Raw genomic sequence first — 20100 nt, 5'->3', positions numbered from 1 at the left:
ACGTAACAGTCATAGTCTCTTAAGGCAGACTTTAAATCATTCTTATTTTCACTAAATAACAATTCAATTAAAAGTACAACACTTAAAACTATGGTTACACTTTATTTGAAGGTGACATAGGCTAGATACATTGTACTTACTCAAATAAGTAATTACCTACAGTGGGGAGAACTTTGTACCCACTTACAAAGTAGAAGTCTGTAATTTTTATCATAGGTAGTACTCTTCAACTGTGAGTGACAGAATCTAAAACAAAAATCCAGAAAATCACATTGTATGATTTTTAAGTAATTAATTTGCATTTTATTGCATGACATAAGTATTTGATACATTAGAAAAGCAGAACTTAACCTTTGTTTGCAATTACAGAGATCATACGTTTCCTGTAGTTCTTGACCAGGTTTGCATACACTGGGGATTTTGGCCCACTCCTCCATACAGACCTTTTCAGATCCTTCAGGATTCAGGACTGTCACTGGGCAATACGGACTTTCAGCTCCCTCCAAAGATTTTCTATTGGGTTCAGGTCTGGAAACTGGCTAGGCCACTCCAGGACCTTGATATGCCACTCCTTAGTTGCCATGGCTGTGTTTTTTGGGTCGTTGTCATGCTGGAAGACCCAGCCACGACCCATCTTCAATGCTCTTACTGAGGGAAGGAGGTTGTTGGCTAAGATCTCACGATACATGGCGCCATCCATCCTCCCCTCAATATGGTGCAGTCGCCCTGTCCCTTTTGCAGAAAAGCATCCCCAAAGAATGATGTTTCCACCTCCATGCTTCACGGTTGGGATGGTGTTCTTGGCGTTGTACTCATCCTTCTTCTTCCTCCAAACACGGAGAGTGGAGTTTAGACCAAAAAGGTCTATTTTTGTCTCATCAGACCACATGATCTTCTCCCATTCCTCCTCTGGATCATCCAGATGGTCATTGGCAAACTTCAGACGGGCCTGGACATGCGCTGGCTTGAGCAGGGGGACCTTGCGTGCGCTGCAGGATTTTAATCCATGACGGCATAGTGTGTTACTAATGGTTTTCTTTGAGACTGTGGTCCCAGCTCTCTTCAGGTCATTGACCAGGTCCTGCCGTGTAGTTCTGGGCTGATCCCTCACCTTCCTCGTGATCATTGATGCCCCACGAGGTGAGATCTTGCATGGTGCCCCAGACCGAGGGAGATTGACCGTCATCTTGAACTTCTTCCATTCTCTAATAATTGCGCCAACAGTTGTTGCCTTCACACTAAGCTGCTTGCCTATTGTCGTGTAGCCCATCCCAGCCTTGTACAGGTCTACAATTTTATCCCTGATGTCCTTACACAGCTCTCTGGTCTTGGCCATTGTGGAGAGGTTGGAGTCTGTTTGGTTGAGTGTGTGGACAGGTGTCTCTTATACAGGTAAAGAGAATACTTTTTGTGCGCAAAAAACAAACAAAACTAACGACTTTATTCCACTATTCATTATATTCTCCATGGGTCTGAGTATGTTTACGTAGTATAACTGCGCAGCGCGTCTGTGTTGCAGTACGTCACCACGTAGACACACTATTGGCCAACGCTGGTCATGTGTGTGATGCGTGTGACGTACAACACAGAAGCACTGCGCAGTTATACTAAGTAAACACACTCAGGCCCACGGAGAATATAATGAATAGTGGAATAAAGTTGTTAGTTTTGTTTGTTTTTTGCGCACAAAAAGTATTCTCATCGCTTGATAAACATATGGTTGAGCCACTGTAGTCACTTGGACTATTTTAACGATGTCTTTAATAGCTTAATGGGCCGGCAAGTTTCAATCCCTTAAGAAGCCTGAAGGAGTGAGACAGCTCTCAGATTTCTTAAAAAATATCTTAATTTGTGTTCCGAAGATGAACGAAAGTCTTACGGGGTTGGAACAACATGATGGTGAGTAATTACTGACAGAATTTTCATTTTTGGGTGAACTATGCCTTTAATACAGGTAATGAGTGGAGAACAGGAGGGCTTCTTACTGGTTGGTAGGTGATCAAATACTTATGTCATGCAATAAAATGCTAATTAATTATTTAAAAATCATACAATGTGATTTTCTGGATTTTAAATTCCATCTCTCACAGTTGAAGTTTACCTATGATAAAAATTATAGACCTATACATGCTTTGTAAGTAGGAAAACCTGCAAAATCAGCAGTGTATCAAATACTTGTTCTCCCGTACTTACATGTACTTACTATAGAGTTACGGTTAGGGTTTGTTTTAGGGTTAGTTGTAATTATGGATAATTTGCTGTTTTTACTAGTACATGTAGTAACGTGTAACTACGTCACCTTAAAATAAAGTGTTACCAAAACTCTAATCAGGCGTTTTAGATACTACAAACTAATTTAGACATTGCAACATTATAAGTGAAAAAATGGATATTCATTTTGAGATTTGCAGATTATTACATTTAACAACGTTATTAAATGATTAGTATTTTGGATGATTATTACCTTTGTGTGATGATTGAAACGTAAAATAATGTGCAGTTAAATATCAGCCAAAAGAGATCATTGAAAAACCTCATGGTAGCCTACCTATATAAATATGCATTCCTAAATTTAATTATTTAATCAGCGATTGCACTTTATACAGGTATATTATTTTAGGATTTATTGTCATGTTTTTATGCATAAATTAATGTGAAATAAAATATTTATGTAAATAAGATGTTTGATTTACATCAGCTAAATCATTGTACAAAATAGACAAAAAAATCAGCTGCAAATTTTGTAATTGAGTTTGAAACTGAAAGCTCAAATAAAAAATAACTGTTTAGCGTGCAATCACAATAGGCTAGGCCTTGTTGCGGATGAGAACGATTTAATTTTCGGTCAAGACAATGCACTCTGAATTAGTTATACATAAAAGGTTAGAAGGCATGTTTTTTTTTTATTATTATTTATGGGTAATAGAGACGCATAACACTTTATTGCAAATGCTATTGCTGACGATGATCTCCCACCCCTTTTTGCCCGCTTGCCAGTCAGATCACTGACTTTTCTCACTTGAAAGTGACGAGGCAGATCCGTGCTCTTCGTAAGGGTCTTAAGGTGGTTTGTATCCACTACAGTAAATGGGATTAAGTGACTGTAGTCATTAGCTCAAACGTTCATTGTGGGCATTATAGCCTGAACCTCTCAACTCATTAATTTCCTGCCATTTCTAAACGCCTTCCTGTAATTTAAGATACGTTTCCTATGATGGGATTAGCAGTGATTCTGTTTAACGTCACGTGATAGAACGAAACAAATTAACGAGGTGCAACACGTGCACACCGATACCATTATATGATTTGCACTGAAATATGATATTCAGGGAAGATGACCTCGTGTTTAGTATGCAAGAGGAGAGTTTTATATCTGGTTATAAACAGTATTAAAAGTATTATCATTAATAATTATATGTAAATTATAATACATGTAACGTGCAATCAGAACAGTAGCTAGGCTACTAGAACAAAAAGTGAACAGGCTATATTTCCGCCTAATAGTCACCTGTCTTTTTCTCATCGCAACAATGATAACCTCATTCGTTTTTTATTGTGTTTTTAATCAGACTTTGCTGTGCCTATATTAGCAACCAGGACAAACCAAGGAGTCTGGCAGTATTTCAGTAAAAGCCTGATTAGGAAACATGAGTTGATCCACCGTAATCCTTCCTCCCCTGACCTATCTGATTCCAATCATTAATTAATCTCAGTGCCATTACTGGACAATAACGAATCCTTTCAGGACCTAAAATCAGTATATTGGGTCTGTGTCATTGTAGCTAAGTATACTAGTCTGTTGTGTTCAGGGTAAATATTAAAACACAAAATGCATGCTGAATGAGAGCGCTAGAGAGATCTATTTAAATGGTAATCTGTCCCTTACTAGAGCTTCCATGAGGTCAACACTGATTCCAGAGATGAGAACAGGTCTGGGAGGTTGAGCTTGTCAATGACCTGATTAAGAGATGTTATAAGAGAAATGAATCGCTTCGGCAACATTTCAATGGTTCTCAATGTTTTTTCATTCGAAGGCCACCCAATATATTTCTGATATTTCTGCTTAAAACGGCTGGTTTTTTAATATTTGTATTGACAGAAACTAGAAATGGCAATTTATTAAAAACAACCAAGTAAAATAATTATAAATAAATATTAAATAATACATTCCGTAATTCTAGAAGTTTTCACCGAATGTTCTTTAAGGTTTACACTCTTTATGATAAATGTATTTATATTACTTTTCCAGTTGTTCATGATTAGGGGATAAGGCTTTTATTTTTTAAACAATTTTATTACTCACAAATAGCAAGCAATTGTCAGTAATTTATACCCATTAAAATATTTTACATCTCGATAAGAACAACTGTTAACACTTTATTTCGATGGTCCACTTTAGACATTCTGCTAACTATAAGTAACTTTGCAACATGTCAGTATTAGACTGTCTGCTTTATATTTGCTATTTTGATGGTCCTCCAACAGACATTCTACTGACTATAAGTGTTGCAAGTACACGTCAACTTACTCTAAGCCTAACCAAACAATCTACTAATACTCAAGAGTTGTAGCTGCAAAGTTATAGTTGAATGTCTTACTCTTAATGGACTAAGTGTAACCGAAAAACTAGAAATTTCCTTTACTTAAGTTTATAATTTCCAGCTTTTCCAGGTCGAGAAATCACACTTCACATATTAAATAAAATTCTTCCATAAAGCTAATTATTCAGTGAGAACCTTGGGTTTTAAATAAGTTAAAGTTAAAATAATCTTGATTTTTAGCTTTAGCTCATTTTAAAGCTTGTTATATCTTTTTTTAAATCATTTTATTGTTAACCCATTGTGCTGAGACTGAATCCTTGCCCTCTGAACCTACTGTATTATACAATAGTTGTCATTTACACTATAGGCCACTAGTTATCAGTGAATATTTTGGCCACTAATGAGGCAAGCTTAATATTGGAATATCCTGTCAAAATGTTGGGCAGAATAGGACTAGCCCTAAATTACAACCTCGGGTGAGGCTTCTAGAACCAGAACATTTCATCTTAATGATTCTTACTATTATACGCACACAGGGCTTGGCATTTACTTTTTTGCTCACCAGCCACTGTGGCTAGTGGTTTTCCAAAGTTACTAGTCACGCATTTTCATTGGCCACACTTTTCCAATATGGGGAAAACCTACCATATATTATCTCATAATTTGGTACTGAGTACTGAGAGGCGGCTTTATGTGCACACACTTCGGGTGTAAGCACAAAATCTGTGGGAATGAGTAAAATTATGCGCAATGCGCGCAATTGTTTATTGTTTAAAATGTTCTAAAATGGCGGGTGTTTATGTCAAGCCATTTGTTTTACATGCAACAGTACAATAAGAAAACAGTATTTTCCAATGAAATGTGTTAGTTTTTCATATTTCCATTTTTAATTTCTGCAAGTAAAAATCGCAAGATCAATATTCATTATTTTGATAGGAATACAGCTACGCACAACACAAACAGAATAAAAAAAATTGTTTAGTGGAGACAAATAATTATATACAAAAAGTATATCTCAAAACCAAACTTTACGTGTAAATTCATACAAGCGGCTCAGAACAGAGGTATTATCAAAATATCAACACAACTGTACAGGGAATATACTGTTGTTCTCTGCATCTGAAGGATTCACTTCCACATTCAAACGACTCAAATGTTTGACATAGACTAGAAGTCTAATACCAAGTTATTCACATTATCTCTTCTCCTGATGTCTTTGCTTTGGTTAAGCAGAGCGTTTAAGGGAGTTCTTCGGCATGAGCCAGTTGATTTGACCTTCTTCTCAATTTAGAGACTTTAAATCCCTGCAAAATACAAATGAAATCAAATGAAACAGTAAGTCTGTGAAACACTAAGACTTATAATGAACATAAATATGCTAGTGTGGCATTGTCCTCTCTTCCTCCATCCTGGAGCTAAAGGTGTAAATGCTAACTCACTTGGTACTAATGGTTCACTTCATCTTCTTTCTGTTCCTCTTCTTTCTCATCTGTTGTGTCAGGTTCTGTCTGTGCTTTCCCATGAGGTACAATGACTGGCTCTTCACGTGTTTCTTCTGTACTGTTAGCCAGCTGTGGTTCAGCCTCACCTTTCTCTTCCTTTAGCTCTTGTTTCATCTTCTCTTCCTTTAGCTCTTGTTCCATCTTCTCTTCCTTAAGCTCTTGTTCCATCTTCTCTTCCTTAAGCTCTTGTTCCATCTTCTCTTCCTTAAGCTCTTGTTCCATCTTCTCTTCCTTAAGCTCTTGTTCCATCTTCTCTTCTCCCTCTTTCTTTTCTGAAGTCACAGTCTCCACTTTTCCCTCTGGTTCCACCTTCTCTGAATCTGTCGATTTAGTTTCCTGCTCAATCTGTTGTTTAGAGGAGAGAGATTCTGTGTTTGGTGACGCCTTCTGTTCTTCAAACACATCTCCTTCGTGTCCATTTGGAGTCGTGTGTTCGAGGGTTGCTGAGGCTGTTTTATCCTCCTCTTCATCGGCACTAGACTTCCTGTTTCGGCGAGACGGTGGCCGCCGCTTGATGGAATGTCGAGCTCTACCCTGCGCAGATTCAAAAAACACATTCGAATTCAAATACTGCACCAATTTTTATCGGTTTAAATCAAGTGTGCCGCGCACGTCCTGAAAAATGAAGCCAAAGTTTTTCGATCGCCCCCTGGTGGCTGGCTACAGTATCGGTCATAAACCCCGCCCTCTACATGTAATCGAATGGAACACGAGCCAAAAAAAAAAAATCACATTTTCTGTCATTTTAGCCTTTAGGTAGTTATTATCATGTAGACAACCCGGTCACACTAAATGCGTCTCTATAGCACGCTTTGTGTTTATCGTGCAATTTATACGTGAAAAGGAGTTTTTACGTGCATATGATACGCATGGGTAGGTTCAGTAGTGGTGTGGGGTACGTATGTATTATACGTTTGGTAAGGATTTGTGGTGTGGGGTGTATGTGTATTACACGCAATAAAATGCGTATCATATGCACGCAAAAAACTGCGTATCATATGCACGTAAAAATTCATTTTCGCATATAAATTGTACGATAAACACAATGCGTGCTATAAAGAAGCATTTTCATGAGATCAGGCTGTGTAGACATATGTTTAAGTATTCATTTCCCAGTAAGTTTGGTTTTAGTTAGCAATGTGATGTGATGTGTACAAAAATGTGATGTAACATCATGATTGACAGCTGTGCTTGCAATTGAGTTTGCTCCACCTCAGGATAACTACTGTGCAGACTCTGGCTCCAAATAATCGACAACGACCCCTTCTGGGATATTTTGGCTTAATTTTTCTCATCCATCTTTGGTTTTAATTAATTGACATATGAAATTATATAAAAGCCTCAAACCTTAATGATGCTTTTGAGAACAGTTCCCTCTGTGGGATTCTCAAAGCTGGCAGCAGTTTCCTCCTGTTTGGGTGTGACAATTACAGGAGGACTAGAGGGGCTGCTGGGAGAGCTGGGAGAGCCGGGGGAGAAGGACGGCACCGGTAACTTCAACACCCCTTGGCTCTTTGGGAAGGGCAGTGGCCCCGTGGGAGAAAGCGCAAGGTTGGCCTGTGTGAAATGAGATGGAAAATTACGTCCGATTCTAAAGCAATACAACCTCTGTCCACTAGAGGGAAACACTGCTGTATAAGATTAGGGAACGTGAGAATAACAAACCTGCAGTTTCTCAATAAGGGCAGAGTTTCTGTTCTTCCTGGGTGATGCTGTTTCAGCTGCTTTCTGAATGGATAAAAAAAAGAAAAGAAAATCTGTATCATTGCTACACAAAATTGAATACTTTGATTTGAGGTAATATAAAAACTAAGGAATTATATTAGAATTAAAGTAAATTAATTGAACCCTCTATGGTACGCATTATGTTCGAACCATGAAATATTTTATGAAATACGTTTTATTACATGAAATCGCTTCAATCATAGAAATGCAAAAAAAAGATTGTTGAAAAAAAGATTTACTTAGGCTGTACCTCAATGGAATATGGTAAAAAAAAGTAGTTTTTGTATAAATTTATGATTTTCTTTTCTATTTAATGTTTTTATTAAATGTATAGATTTATATACTTGGAACTCATGCAAACCAAAAATAAGTAGATCCCTATCATTTAAACTCATCCTCTAATCACGTGGAAGAGCTAACGTTGCACTCTTCCTATTGCCATTTCCGTAAAATATTGCTGTATTCATTTTCTGAAAATAAGAAATAATTTTTTTATTTATACACAAATACAACTATACTACAATAAACACTTCAAATAAATAAATAAATACATAACTGCAATCATATTGTTGATGCTACTATCTATAAAAAAAATCCCAATGGGAAAACATATTCCTGCAATTCCACTGTGGTACAGCGTTGCCATCAAGCAACATACCTATTTTTCCATAGTGCTACAGCATTGAATAAAATCGAATTTACTTATTTATCTCACCCCCTTGAGAAAAGAGGTTTAGAAATTAGGTTAATAGATCAATTCCTGGAGCACTTCCACAGGTGTCTTCCGTGTGAGGGAAGAGAGATTTGGAGGGACATTGAAAATGTCACTTGACTTAAAAACAGCACATCATTGGCTGCCTTACGGCCTGCCCTTTTAATTCCCACAGTGCAATATATTGTTTTTTTTCTGAATAACAAGGAAATGAGTAGAAATTAATGGTTGCCAAATGGAAACGCCATACCATAAAGGGTTAATTAACTCCCTGACCCTCTCACCTCATCCTGGGCTTGAGCAGCATCATTACTAGCGGGCAGCTGGAGCGTGCGTGGGGGTCTCCTCCGCACAGGCTTGTTCTGGAACAAAAGACGTACGTCCACTTTATCTTATATACCGACAAAATACTTCCACAGAATTCTAGTTATCAATAACGTAAGGTTACACTAGTTGACCCTTTAGACATTCTGTTGACTATAAGTAATGTTGCACCTGTCAACTAACCCTCATTAGAGTATTAGTAGAGTATTAGTAGACTGTTAAGGTTAGTAGTAGAATAAGTTGACATGTAGTGCAAAGTTTCTTATAGTCAGTAATGTATGTTGGGGGACCATCTCTAATACTCTAATGAGAGTTAAATTAAATAAATGTGATTATTTAAAAAAAAGTTTTATATTTTAGAAACAATAAATATAAATAAGAATGACATTTTTTAAATTATGAATTAATAAAAAACGACATAGTAATGAATGAATACAATTATTTAAAATAAAATATTAAATATCTAAACAATAAAATAAATTTATTTAAACAACCATATCTAAAAAAATGAAATAGTTTGGAATGAGGAAATGTTTGAGAAATGTTACCAAAGAGAGCAACAGCACTTAAAAAGGAGGGAAGAAGGAAGATAGTGGTAAAAACAAGATAACCCATCTGTCACCTGCATAGACATGCAACGTAATATTTCTGTATTGCATAACGTTCGCTCTTATTAATATCTGTGCTTAGGTACTCCTTGCTTCGGTGTCTGTTTCCAAAGCGATAGAATGACACTTTGCAGTACATGAGGATTTACACAACCAATCTTAACATTAAAACCATAAGGACATAACAAGAGTCACACATTCAAAGGAAAAAAATCTGGCACGCACAAAACCAAAAATACACTGTGGAATTGTTCCAAAGAATGAGACTGGGAAATGTGTTTCCTGGTCTGAAATATAGGGGAAAGAACCAACTATCTCTGAGATTTTCCTCTGTATTATACACTTTCCGTTTAAATGAACACACAGGGTATCAGGTAACAGGTCTGTGAAACAAAATAATTCTACATAACTGTTCTCATATAGCAGTATAGAGATCTTAATATAAGTATACCTATTCTTTAGCTTTGGATAATTAACCTCACATATTTGACTGGTAATGTCATTTATATTATCATTTGTGGGTTTTGTTTCGTTTGATTTTGTCTTTTGGGAAGATTCACGTCTTCTTTTATCGTTTTGGCAACACTAAGGGTTAACTGTTTAAGGAAATTTAAAAGAAAACGAGGAAAAAGCAGAAAAACTGAAGACAATATAAAAAAAATAAAACAACAACAAAGCAACAGCAGAAAAAAACTAGATGACTTTGTCCAGACTTCGAATCACAGACGTCCAGAAAAAGGAGATGGGACACATTAGGAATATGAAGTGCGAAAGCAGAGAGGATGTGATCAGACAATATGAAACCTCACCACTTCAGCATCTGTCGTATGGGGACAACTGAATTTTCCAGCTAGTTCAGCCACAGAGCGCTTTTTTACAACAGAATGCTCCTGAAATACAAAATGTTAGTGTATGAATGAGAATGTCCCATTCTTTTTGATGAACTATCTGTAATATTAAACCATGTCATCCAAGGCAAAGCACTTTAAAATGAATTTAATTGTGAAATCTCCGCCCACCTTAATATACAACAAATCTTCTTAAAATGTAGGAGAACACACAATATTGCAAAGTCCAAAGCAACACCTCCAATTAGAAGAGTTTAGTCCAGCTTTTACTCTTCAATCTTCTAGTAAAGATTTCTAATGACAAGTTTTGTAATGCCGACTTTCAGAGAGAAGAGTGAAAAGTCTTGTTTTTCACCACAGGAAACCACGAGAGTCGTGAGCATTCATTAGAGCAAAGTGATGGAAAAAAGTGCATTTCATAAGAAATGGTTGAGAAATATCCTCAGGGGGACACAGGCTCAGTCGGGTATGACTTCACTGTTATCATCCCGAGCTCAGGCTCTTCCATCCACATGCTTCCATCTACGACCATTAGCGCTCTCACTATCAGTGGAGGGAAACCAGTTTGCCTTGACAAGAGTGATAGCACAATGTGGTATTTTTAGGGTGAGGCAATGTCTATGGACTCAGACAACTGTTTGCCGACAAGGCGTTCAGTCACTGAGTTTTGTGGGAACCCACCATTACTGAGCTGCATGCAGTCTATAGTTTACAGGATGTTGGTTATACAATGATGAGGCAACTGAGCTGATGTATATAAGACAAGTCAAAAACAGGAAGGGTGTTTGAGCGGGCCAAGAGCTTAAAATCATACGTGTCATTTCCATTTAAACTATTCTTGAGTTGATTTTGAATGTAACTTTTTGCTGAAATTGTGGGAGAATTCGCAGGTATAATGCAATGCGGATCGAATGCAATGATTGGACGAACATTTTCTGGTTCTGAAACTTCCACATAAAATATACGAACACATTTTTCAATATTTAGACCACTTCTTTATTGATTTCTATGAGGATGTGAAGAGAGTAGGGGTGGAGCCGAACCCGAATACGGTATTCGGAAAGGCACAAATAACGTGTTTTTTACAAATACTTATTTTGAACAAATACTTTTAAAAATATTTGTATTCGGGAACAAAAAAAACTTTATATCAAAAAGCTGTGTTTCCTTATGAGACCGCAGTGCACGCCCGGATGAGTGAGAGAGTGACGGACACAGGCTGCTCCACACAGCAACAGAGAGCGAAAAAACTCTTAACTCCATCACTATTTTTGTTGAATAGATTTCTGTACCTTAACTGGGTTCCTGAGGCAGTTTATAACTTTCGGGAAGCGGAGTTTGATCGGGAGATTATTCCATTACGCTGCATTATTGAAAAAGTTGAAAAATGGTTGTGTATTTGTGTCGAATTGTATGCACATGTGGGAGTTATATGGTACGTTTAGGTTACTCTGTCTTTTGCAGACAGCAAGGTGTAGGCTGTATGCTTCATAATGTTCACAATGGTATTTTATTAGTTGTTGGTTTAACCATGGATGAGGTAATGGCTGTTATGTTATTTTCTTTTCAATGACGTTCATTGTTTCATTGCTGGATTTATGGAAAAACATCAACCAATATTGCATATACATAATTATTATAATGGATATAATTAAAGAATACTTACACTATAACGTAAATTAGAAGTGTAACGCAAAAAAAAAAAAAAATTACGCCTATTTTGAATTTTATCCGAATACAAATACAAATACTTTTCCCCCCTCAACAAATACAAATACAGATACAAATAGCGGCTGCTTTGCACACCGAGTTTCAACCAGCATCACAAAAAGTATATATATAATACACCGGTATATATATATAAAAAAAACTACCATACCTTTAAAGTAATATTTAACTGTTGTATAAAAGCAATTCCGCACTAACAATGATGCTGTTTTAATCTAATTTTATATTCCTTTTAATATGTAAATATATTAGGTTGGGATTTGAACCAGAATCTTTACTACTACACTAAACATGTTGAACTAACACAAGTCTATTTAAAAAAAAATAACTTTATCTTATCTTGCTTAGCTGTTTTATGGTGTGTTCACACTTGTAGTTCGGTTCTCTTGTTTGTTTGTTTTTGGACCAAAAAACAATGATAAATTTAGTCCTGGTTTGCTTAACGTTCACATTGTCATTCTAACACAGAGCCTAAAGATACAAAACAAACAAACAGCTTTTATGATGTATATTTTACAACTGAACTTACCAACTTACTAACATCCACAACAATGCTGTCTGCTGGGCTAAATGCACTTGTTGTATATGAGTACATATGACGGTATTTTTACCGGCTAAGAAAACACAGAGAGCTTATAAAATGTGTAAAGGAATCGAAACAGTGCCAGGAATTCCTCCATTGCCACAAACCATGATCTACTGCAAGGAGACGCGAGTCCGACGCCTGTACCGAACTGTGATGGGCAACATCGCGGCTGTGACTAGAGGAACCAGGTATGCTTGAGCATTCTGTCCTTTTTATGGTCACATCTTGTGATATCACATCCTGTTTTTAGTTCGTTTAGATGTCTTTGATCCGTGTTGGGTTTATATTTCAGTTGAACTGCATCAGAGTTTGGTGAAAAGGGGTGTGCACCAGGGTTCGGTTGGCACCGCTCACACTTATTCAAATGAACTACACTAACAGGGCAATCGCAGCAGAGTTCGTTTTAATCACACTAAACTTGCCAAGTGTGAACACACCCTAAGTGAGCCTGGAAGCCCTTTTAAAATAAAAATAGGTACATGACGCCACTGCTTAAAATGGCAGAAAAAGACACCTAACTTGACGCATTTAGACCTCTGTTCAAAAGGCCTCTATTTCCCCCCCAACCTCTTTCTGTCTGTTTCTCTCAGTCGTGCCTGTGTCTGCTGCCCATGTGTTCCAGCTTCACTAGATCCAGTCCTCTTTAAGATAAAAGCATTCCATCTCATCATGACATCATTTGCCCTATTTAGTGTCCAAGATGGAGAGAAAAAACTTGTTCTGTGAAAATTCTTGTTGCAATATTACATCTAGGCACGTTTAGGATTCACTGATGCATCATTGCATCTCCCAAACTTTGATATTCTGTGTTTTGTTTAGCATTGTTACAAGAAAACTAGAAATTAGTCGTAAGAGAAACAGATACAAGCAGTTTAGCCCATATCATGACATGAAGTTACGCATTTTATTTTGCAACCCAGTTCACTGCAGAATCCAGCATGAGAAAGCTTCCTCCAGTGTGACCCCCAAGAAACGTTCATAGAAATTCTTAGTGTCACTGACAAATTAAAAATGTTATGCTAACTGCCAAAAACAACATGGCAAGACGATGAGGACCTGCCCCAGAGACTGATCCGCTCCCATGCCTGAAATGCAACGTAAGAGCATGTTTGCCATTTTAAACAACAGCAACTGAGAAAACACTGTATAGAGGGAACTGGTTGCAGGAAATCAATCACATATTTGAAGTAAAAGTGACATTACAGTACATTTTATGCAAATATATACATGATCTGCCATTGTTATGTATTTCTGCTCTATACTCTGTGGGAATATTTTACAGAAGAAGTCCTTAAAATATGAAAATAAAATCACAAATGGTGTGGTTTACTTTTGAAAGCTTTAATACAAGCGCTGTGTATCTCACATGTTAAGTACAGGGCGTTGAGCTCATTACTACTCATTTAAGGCAGGGTGCGGGCCGCTTTTTCTCTTGAGACCCAGTGGGTGGTGAGATTTACAGCATATGTGTGTCTGAATGTGTGTGTGCCCCACAGCTGTGCCTTTGCACACATTTAACACACACACACACACACCTGCAAAGATGACCCCCGATCATGTCATCACTGTTGCAATCGTCACTCATAGTTTCTCTAACTTTTGCTACCGTAATAAACACCGTGTAAGCAACAAAAGCTCAGATTCGTTCCAAAGCTTGCTTTACCTTTAAAACAGTTGGCAGCAGTCAGATGACACACAGCGAGTAAACAAAGCAACAAACAGCACAAATGCATTCAAATCAGCATGAACTTTTCTCCAAAACAGAGACATGCTCATGATGACATACTGGATTTTTTACCGCACACTGCAGTGCTGGAGCAGGACTCAGCTCATTAAACACAAGGCCATCATGAGTGTGGGAGCAGTTATGTGTAAAACAACATCCAAGCAAGCGGGACTCTGGGGTATTTCATCTGCGTTTCCTCTTCAACTGTTTCAGCCACACTGTGACCGTGGGTGTTTTTTTCAGAGGCAGAAAGGGAGTAAAAAAAATTACGAAAATTAGACAAATATTCAAAACTTGAGATTGAACAGAATGTGAAGAATTCAATTTCTAGTAGCAATTTACAAAAGCAAAAGCTCCAATTTTCGTTTGTAACAGCAATATCATATACAAACTACAACAAATACTTTTTACTGTATTATTGAAATACTTAGTTCACTAACAGTCAAAAGCCTGGGGTCAGTAGATTTAAATAGTTAATAGTGAGAACTGGACCCTAAACTAAAGTGTGACCAACTAAGACTTTTGCCTCACTAACTATTATTAATCAGTAATTAGGAGTTTAAGGCAGTTGCTAAATTTAGGTATTGGGATTAAGGAATGTAGAATATGGTCATGCAGAATAAGGCATTAATATGTGCTTTATAAGTACTATAAACAGCCAATATCATAGTAATATGCATGACAATAACTCACTAAATAATAAAGAGAATTGGACCATAGACTAAAGTGTTATCAAATAAATACTTATATTTAGCAAGGGTTCATTAAATTTATCAAAAATGACAGTAAAAACATTATAAAGTAACAAAAGATTTCTTATTTTGACTGCTGAAAATTTTGTATATAAATATTAAAATAGAATACAGTTTAAGTTGTATTAATATTTTACAATATTATAGTTTTAGCTGTTTTTTTATCAAATAAATGCAGCATAAGATACTTTTTCAAAAACATTAAAGATCTTACCGACCCCAAACTTTTGAAGAGTTGCGAGCGTATGATGTGACCAAATACTACTAATATAACAGCACACATACATTTGATTTTTATAAACCTTTGACCCGGAAACTATGAAAACATCAAATGTGACTGGAACATTAACTTCATTAGACTTCAAAACTCCAAAAGCAAACCCAAACACCCTCCTCATTTTAGAAGTCGACCAGCACACACAACGCTGATTGTAACCCAGGCAGTGGAAAACAGAATCTTATTAGTGTCTCACAAAGAATCTGTTGTATATCAGAGAGTTGAAGAACACGAAGCAGCCATGATTCAATTTACACTGAAACATGTCCCCTAATGGGAGAGGGTGCACAGGAAGGAAAAGACAGAGACTTTCCATCTTAAGGCCCAAAACATGCGCTACAGAATGCCATGATCACAGACGCTTTTACCTGCACAAACTGTCCTTGCTTTTCCAAGCATGTCAGAATGCAATGTGAGGAAGGAATTCATTTTAAAGGAATAGTCAAAGAGCTAGCACACTTTTCTTTGAAGAATGTTGGTTACAAAACTGTTTTGGTTACATTGACATTCATTGTATGGACAAAAAATAATAATCATTGAGACATTTCTCAAAATATCTTCTGTTTCACAGAACAAAAATGTAAAAATTTTTTTTCAAAATAAATAAAGTAAAAATAATTAATGTCCCCCTGTGGTGAAAATCAAGCTTTTAATGTTGTTTATGTGTCTATGTGGTGTTTTTAATATGCTTTAAGACAAACCATGTGAAAATTCATAAGTCAACACCATTGCTAAGTATCTCCGTAAAACTGCAGTGAAAAAAAGACTCAAAAAGGTGGCTTGAAATCGCTGGTGTTTCTGACGGATCTCTGAGCTGCTGTGAGTGAGTGGAGGTGGGGCTAATTTGCATATTCATAGAATATACTAAATTGAGGCAAGGAAGTTACATTCAAGCTATTTTTAAGGAAAAAAACTTTAAATGTGTCATTTTGGTGATCAAAGATTCATTTAAGACACAATTATTGACTACAGTGGGGCTTTAAATAAAATACAAATTTGATCACTCACAAAAATCGATGATATGTTGAAATATTTACAATTGATGTTCCTTGCAAAAAAAGAAAAAGAAAATACATTGCCACTTTTAAATGGCAGTCAATAGAAAAAATATACCAGCTGGGGAAAGCTGGGTCATGCTAAATAGCCAAACCTTGACCTCTTTAGTTAAAGTTAGCTAAAATGTCTATATGTGTACAACTAGCTACCCGAATAATAACACTTTAGGCACTGACAATTGAGGTTTGTTAGCGCCCACATTAACGCATTTTCTGTACAAAAATACCACACATTTGTGTGTAGAGAACATTTAAGGCCTAAGCCACCATTTCTTCACAAAATAACAGAGATCAAGGACAATCACTTTCGTCTATCTAGAGTGATCTCCAGCCAGAAATGCCCCAGTACTATGACCTCATGTTCTGGCTCTAATATATTTGGAGTGGAAGGTGTGTTGGAAAAGTCGAGCTTTCGCGAAACACTCTGGTGTGAGTCAGTGAGTTATGATGACGGACTCCACCTCACACCCATATCCCATCAGGGTCCAGGTCTTGAATCAATCACACAGTGTTCCAGGAGTATATAAAGACTCCATCTACAGCGGCACGGACATCCACATCCTGCCATTATCTGACATCTGCAAGATTTGCATGGATGGAACGGCCATTGCCTGACAGTGATGCCACTATTTACCAAACAACACTTTCATGAAACATGGCATTAAAAAGAAACGGACATTATGTCCTTAAGACAGCTGCACTGCACATTTACATCATTTGCTACTCCAAATGAAGTCATGTCCATGAATTTTGAAGGGTGGCTGGGACAAGTTCACACCCATATGCTCTCACAGTCTCCCAGCACAAAGTTCAGCAAGTTCTCTATGAGGTAATGAATGATTGTTCTCCTTAACACTCTTCAATACAAAGAACAAACAAAATATACAAGTCTTTTAGGGAGGAAGCTTGTTGTAGTTGGTTAATGTCATGTTGCAATAACATTTCCCTTCTCCAAATCTCCGTTTCATCTCTGAGCAAACTGAGAGGTTGCGTACAGCTCAGTCAAGAGAGGGCCGTCGCCCATAACAGCTGCCGAGGTGGGACTGACACTGACCCGCATGCTCACATAGCTGACATTCAGGAGATAATCAACTTAAATAACCAGAAGTCCATGCGGTACAGTGCTCTGAGAGTCAATTCAGTCAGTCCAGGCTTCACAACTCCTATAGCAAATACATTCTTTGATGGCAGGAGTTAAATCATCTTTAAATGTGGCTCAGCTCAGATTGTATTCAGAGAATGGTTTCTCTGGCTTAAACATATGCAAAAGTTAAATATCATAATAAATTGAGATGAGAATCTTGTTTATTTTGTCTTTCTTTCACACCAATCTCAATATTTGTGCAATTTGCCACTGCATAAACTCACAGTTCTCCTGACCAAGTCTTTTCTCAAACAATAGAACCACATGCAATTTTGTATGTTATATACTAGGTTCCCAAGAGGAACCAGCACATTAAATGTATGCTATAATATTGTGTAACGCCACACTGTACCCTCTGCCTCCATGATCAGCCATTATTATAATAATAAAATAATAATAATTATAATTATATTAGACTCATATAACATAATAAAGAACCAATTTTAACTATATGATGAGTAACATTTAAGTTAAGATGTTTTCAGTTGCACTCATTTTGCAAAAGTTGCAAAAGAACTGCATAGAAGGCACTTTTTTTTACATGAAGATGAATTAAGAATAATTAAAATTTCTCAACTCTTATTAACTATATCTTATAGAAATATAATTTGTTAATCAAATGCTAATTTATTTTTAGGAAGAAGACTTCAATAATACGTAAATGTTAACTGATGATGGATTGTTAAATATTTATTTTGCTATGTCCAACTCTCACTTTTTATTGAGGTAGCATAGCTATTTGTTATCTTGACATTTACAAAGACACTAAAATATGGATGGCAACTTTATAGGCACGTAATATATAGAGGTTATATAGGAGCAGACAGTGTTGCCAACTATTTTCAATGGAAAGTAGATAAAGCCTGTCAAAAAAGAGCTAAATGTTGCTAGATGACGTAAACTGTCAGCAATTTACATCAGATTTCTATCCTAATCCATGCTCACATAGCCTACTGTATTTTAATCAAATATATAACCGAATGTCCAGTGAAGCTGTTCTTGTTTACATATTTTCTGTCAGACAGTGGAAAGGATATGATAATAATGGTTGGCTATGTTAACCAGCAGTCCAGAAAGTCACTAGATTTATTTTAAAGGTGCTAATGGCTTCTGAAAAGGTGCTAATATAGCGTCAAAGTCATAACACACGTTGGCAACACTGTATAAGACAAATAGTAGAACAGAAATATAGGGTTAGAGCCTCCAGCTACTTTAAATTGAAAGCAAGCTATTGAAATCAGTGATCAAATCTGCAATCACAAGAATATATGTGCATACAAACACAAGCACGTGGGTCTACCATCCAAACCCGCCATTTTAATCTGTCATACGGATGAGGTTACACCACTTCCTGTGTCAGTTAGCTTGCTGCCATTCCAGTCATACTTTCTTTCTAACTTGAGACAAGGGAGGCAGTTTCAAGGCAATATAATTCATTGGTCAAAACGCAATTCAAAGAGTCATTGAGACCAACACAACCATAAAACTACTACTGATGAGAGCAGCCTCTGCAAACAAGCTTATGTAATTATGATTGATGGAGGTTTGCAGGTGGGGTTACAAATCTGAATGACACAGCCACAGCTATGCTTTATTCATCTTTCACCCACTAACTCCAAACTCGCATATGAACCACCAGACAAATACCTGCCGAGAGGAATATGTGGAATGTAAGCCATTTATTATCTCTTAATCAAGACCTGCAGTTACAGACATTTTAAAGCATAATTAATTGTTGTAGTAGAAACATTATGAATTTAAAATAATAAAAGCTGCACTAGCAATAACTTATTATTAATCCAAACATACTGTATGTATTTTTTAAAACAAAATATGTTGTGTACAGTGTACTGACCACAAAATCTGATTTAAAATCCAATTTAAAAATAAAATTATGATTTTGAAATATTTTCAAAGAAACGTTATGATGTAAAGACATTCAAGAAGATTTAAGAAACTATTCAATATAACAATCAGGTTCCACACAAGGCAGTTCATGCTGATTTAGTGCTGCTGTCATTAAGCAAATGAACGAACCAATATTTAGGCATTTTCAAAGTTAATGCAAATACTAAAATTGTCAAGCTGATTAGATAAGTTGTACTGAAAATTAATTAAATTATAAAAATGCAAAACACAAGCTTTTCACTAGTTATGTTTGAACCCCACTATAATCAAGACGACATAGCCTTCTGCATAATGCAGTTAGGGCCTATATCTGTCAGTCATATAAAAGTTGATGCTTTGACGTCTTCAATATAATAATATCATCTCGTGGCATCTCATGGACTGAAATGCAACATAGCAAGTTGTTGTTTACTCTGCTGCTCATCACATGTTGTCTAGTAGCTACTGCAAAGGAAATAAACTTTCAAAGTTTGAAAAAAAAAAAAAATCGCAACAACAATGTGAAGCGAAAGCATAGTAAATTATTTCATACCTCCATCTTCTAGCCCTGTTGACGAGTTCTCAATTTATTGTCGCTGTTTTGGTGTGACACTTGCTGAAGTAACCCGCGCTCTCTCTCCTCCTCACATGAACGCAAAGTGTGCACGCGCTCTCTCTCTCTCTC

At 36.6% G+C, this 20100-nt stretch overlaps 1 protein-coding gene across 2 annotated transcripts; it reads right to left on the bottom strand.

The window, feature by feature from the left end:
* Positions 1–5556: 5556 nt before the first annotated feature.
* Positions 5557–20098, bottom strand: dub (duboraya). Of its 2 annotated transcripts, XM_079586658.1 has the most exons (7): positions 19969–20093; positions 10222–10302; positions 8765–8842; positions 7709–7771; positions 7391–7600; positions 5981–6577; positions 5557–5845 (listed from the first exon to the last, which is right to left on the bottom strand). In XM_079586658.1, the coding sequence occupies exons 1-6, from the start codon at positions 19972–19974 to the stop codon at positions 5987–5989; spliced, it is 1029 nt and encodes a 342-aa protein (XP_079442784.1). In that variant the 5' UTR covers positions 19975–20093; the 3' UTR covers positions 5557–5845; positions 5981–5986. The 2 variants fall into 2 exon arrangements, with proteins under 2 accessions (XP_079442784.1, XP_079442785.1); XM_079586659.1 differs by lacking the exon at positions 10222–10302 and having other exon boundaries at positions 19969–20098.
* Positions 20099–20100: the final 2 nt, after the last annotated feature.

Source organism: Phoxinus phoxinus (assembly GCF_949152265.1).
Source record: "Phoxinus phoxinus genome assembly, chromosome: 17".
NCBI lineage: Eukaryota > Metazoa > Chordata > Actinopteri > Cypriniformes > Leuciscidae > Phoxinus > Phoxinus phoxinus.
This window is presented reverse-complemented; position numbering and strand designations above follow the sequence as displayed.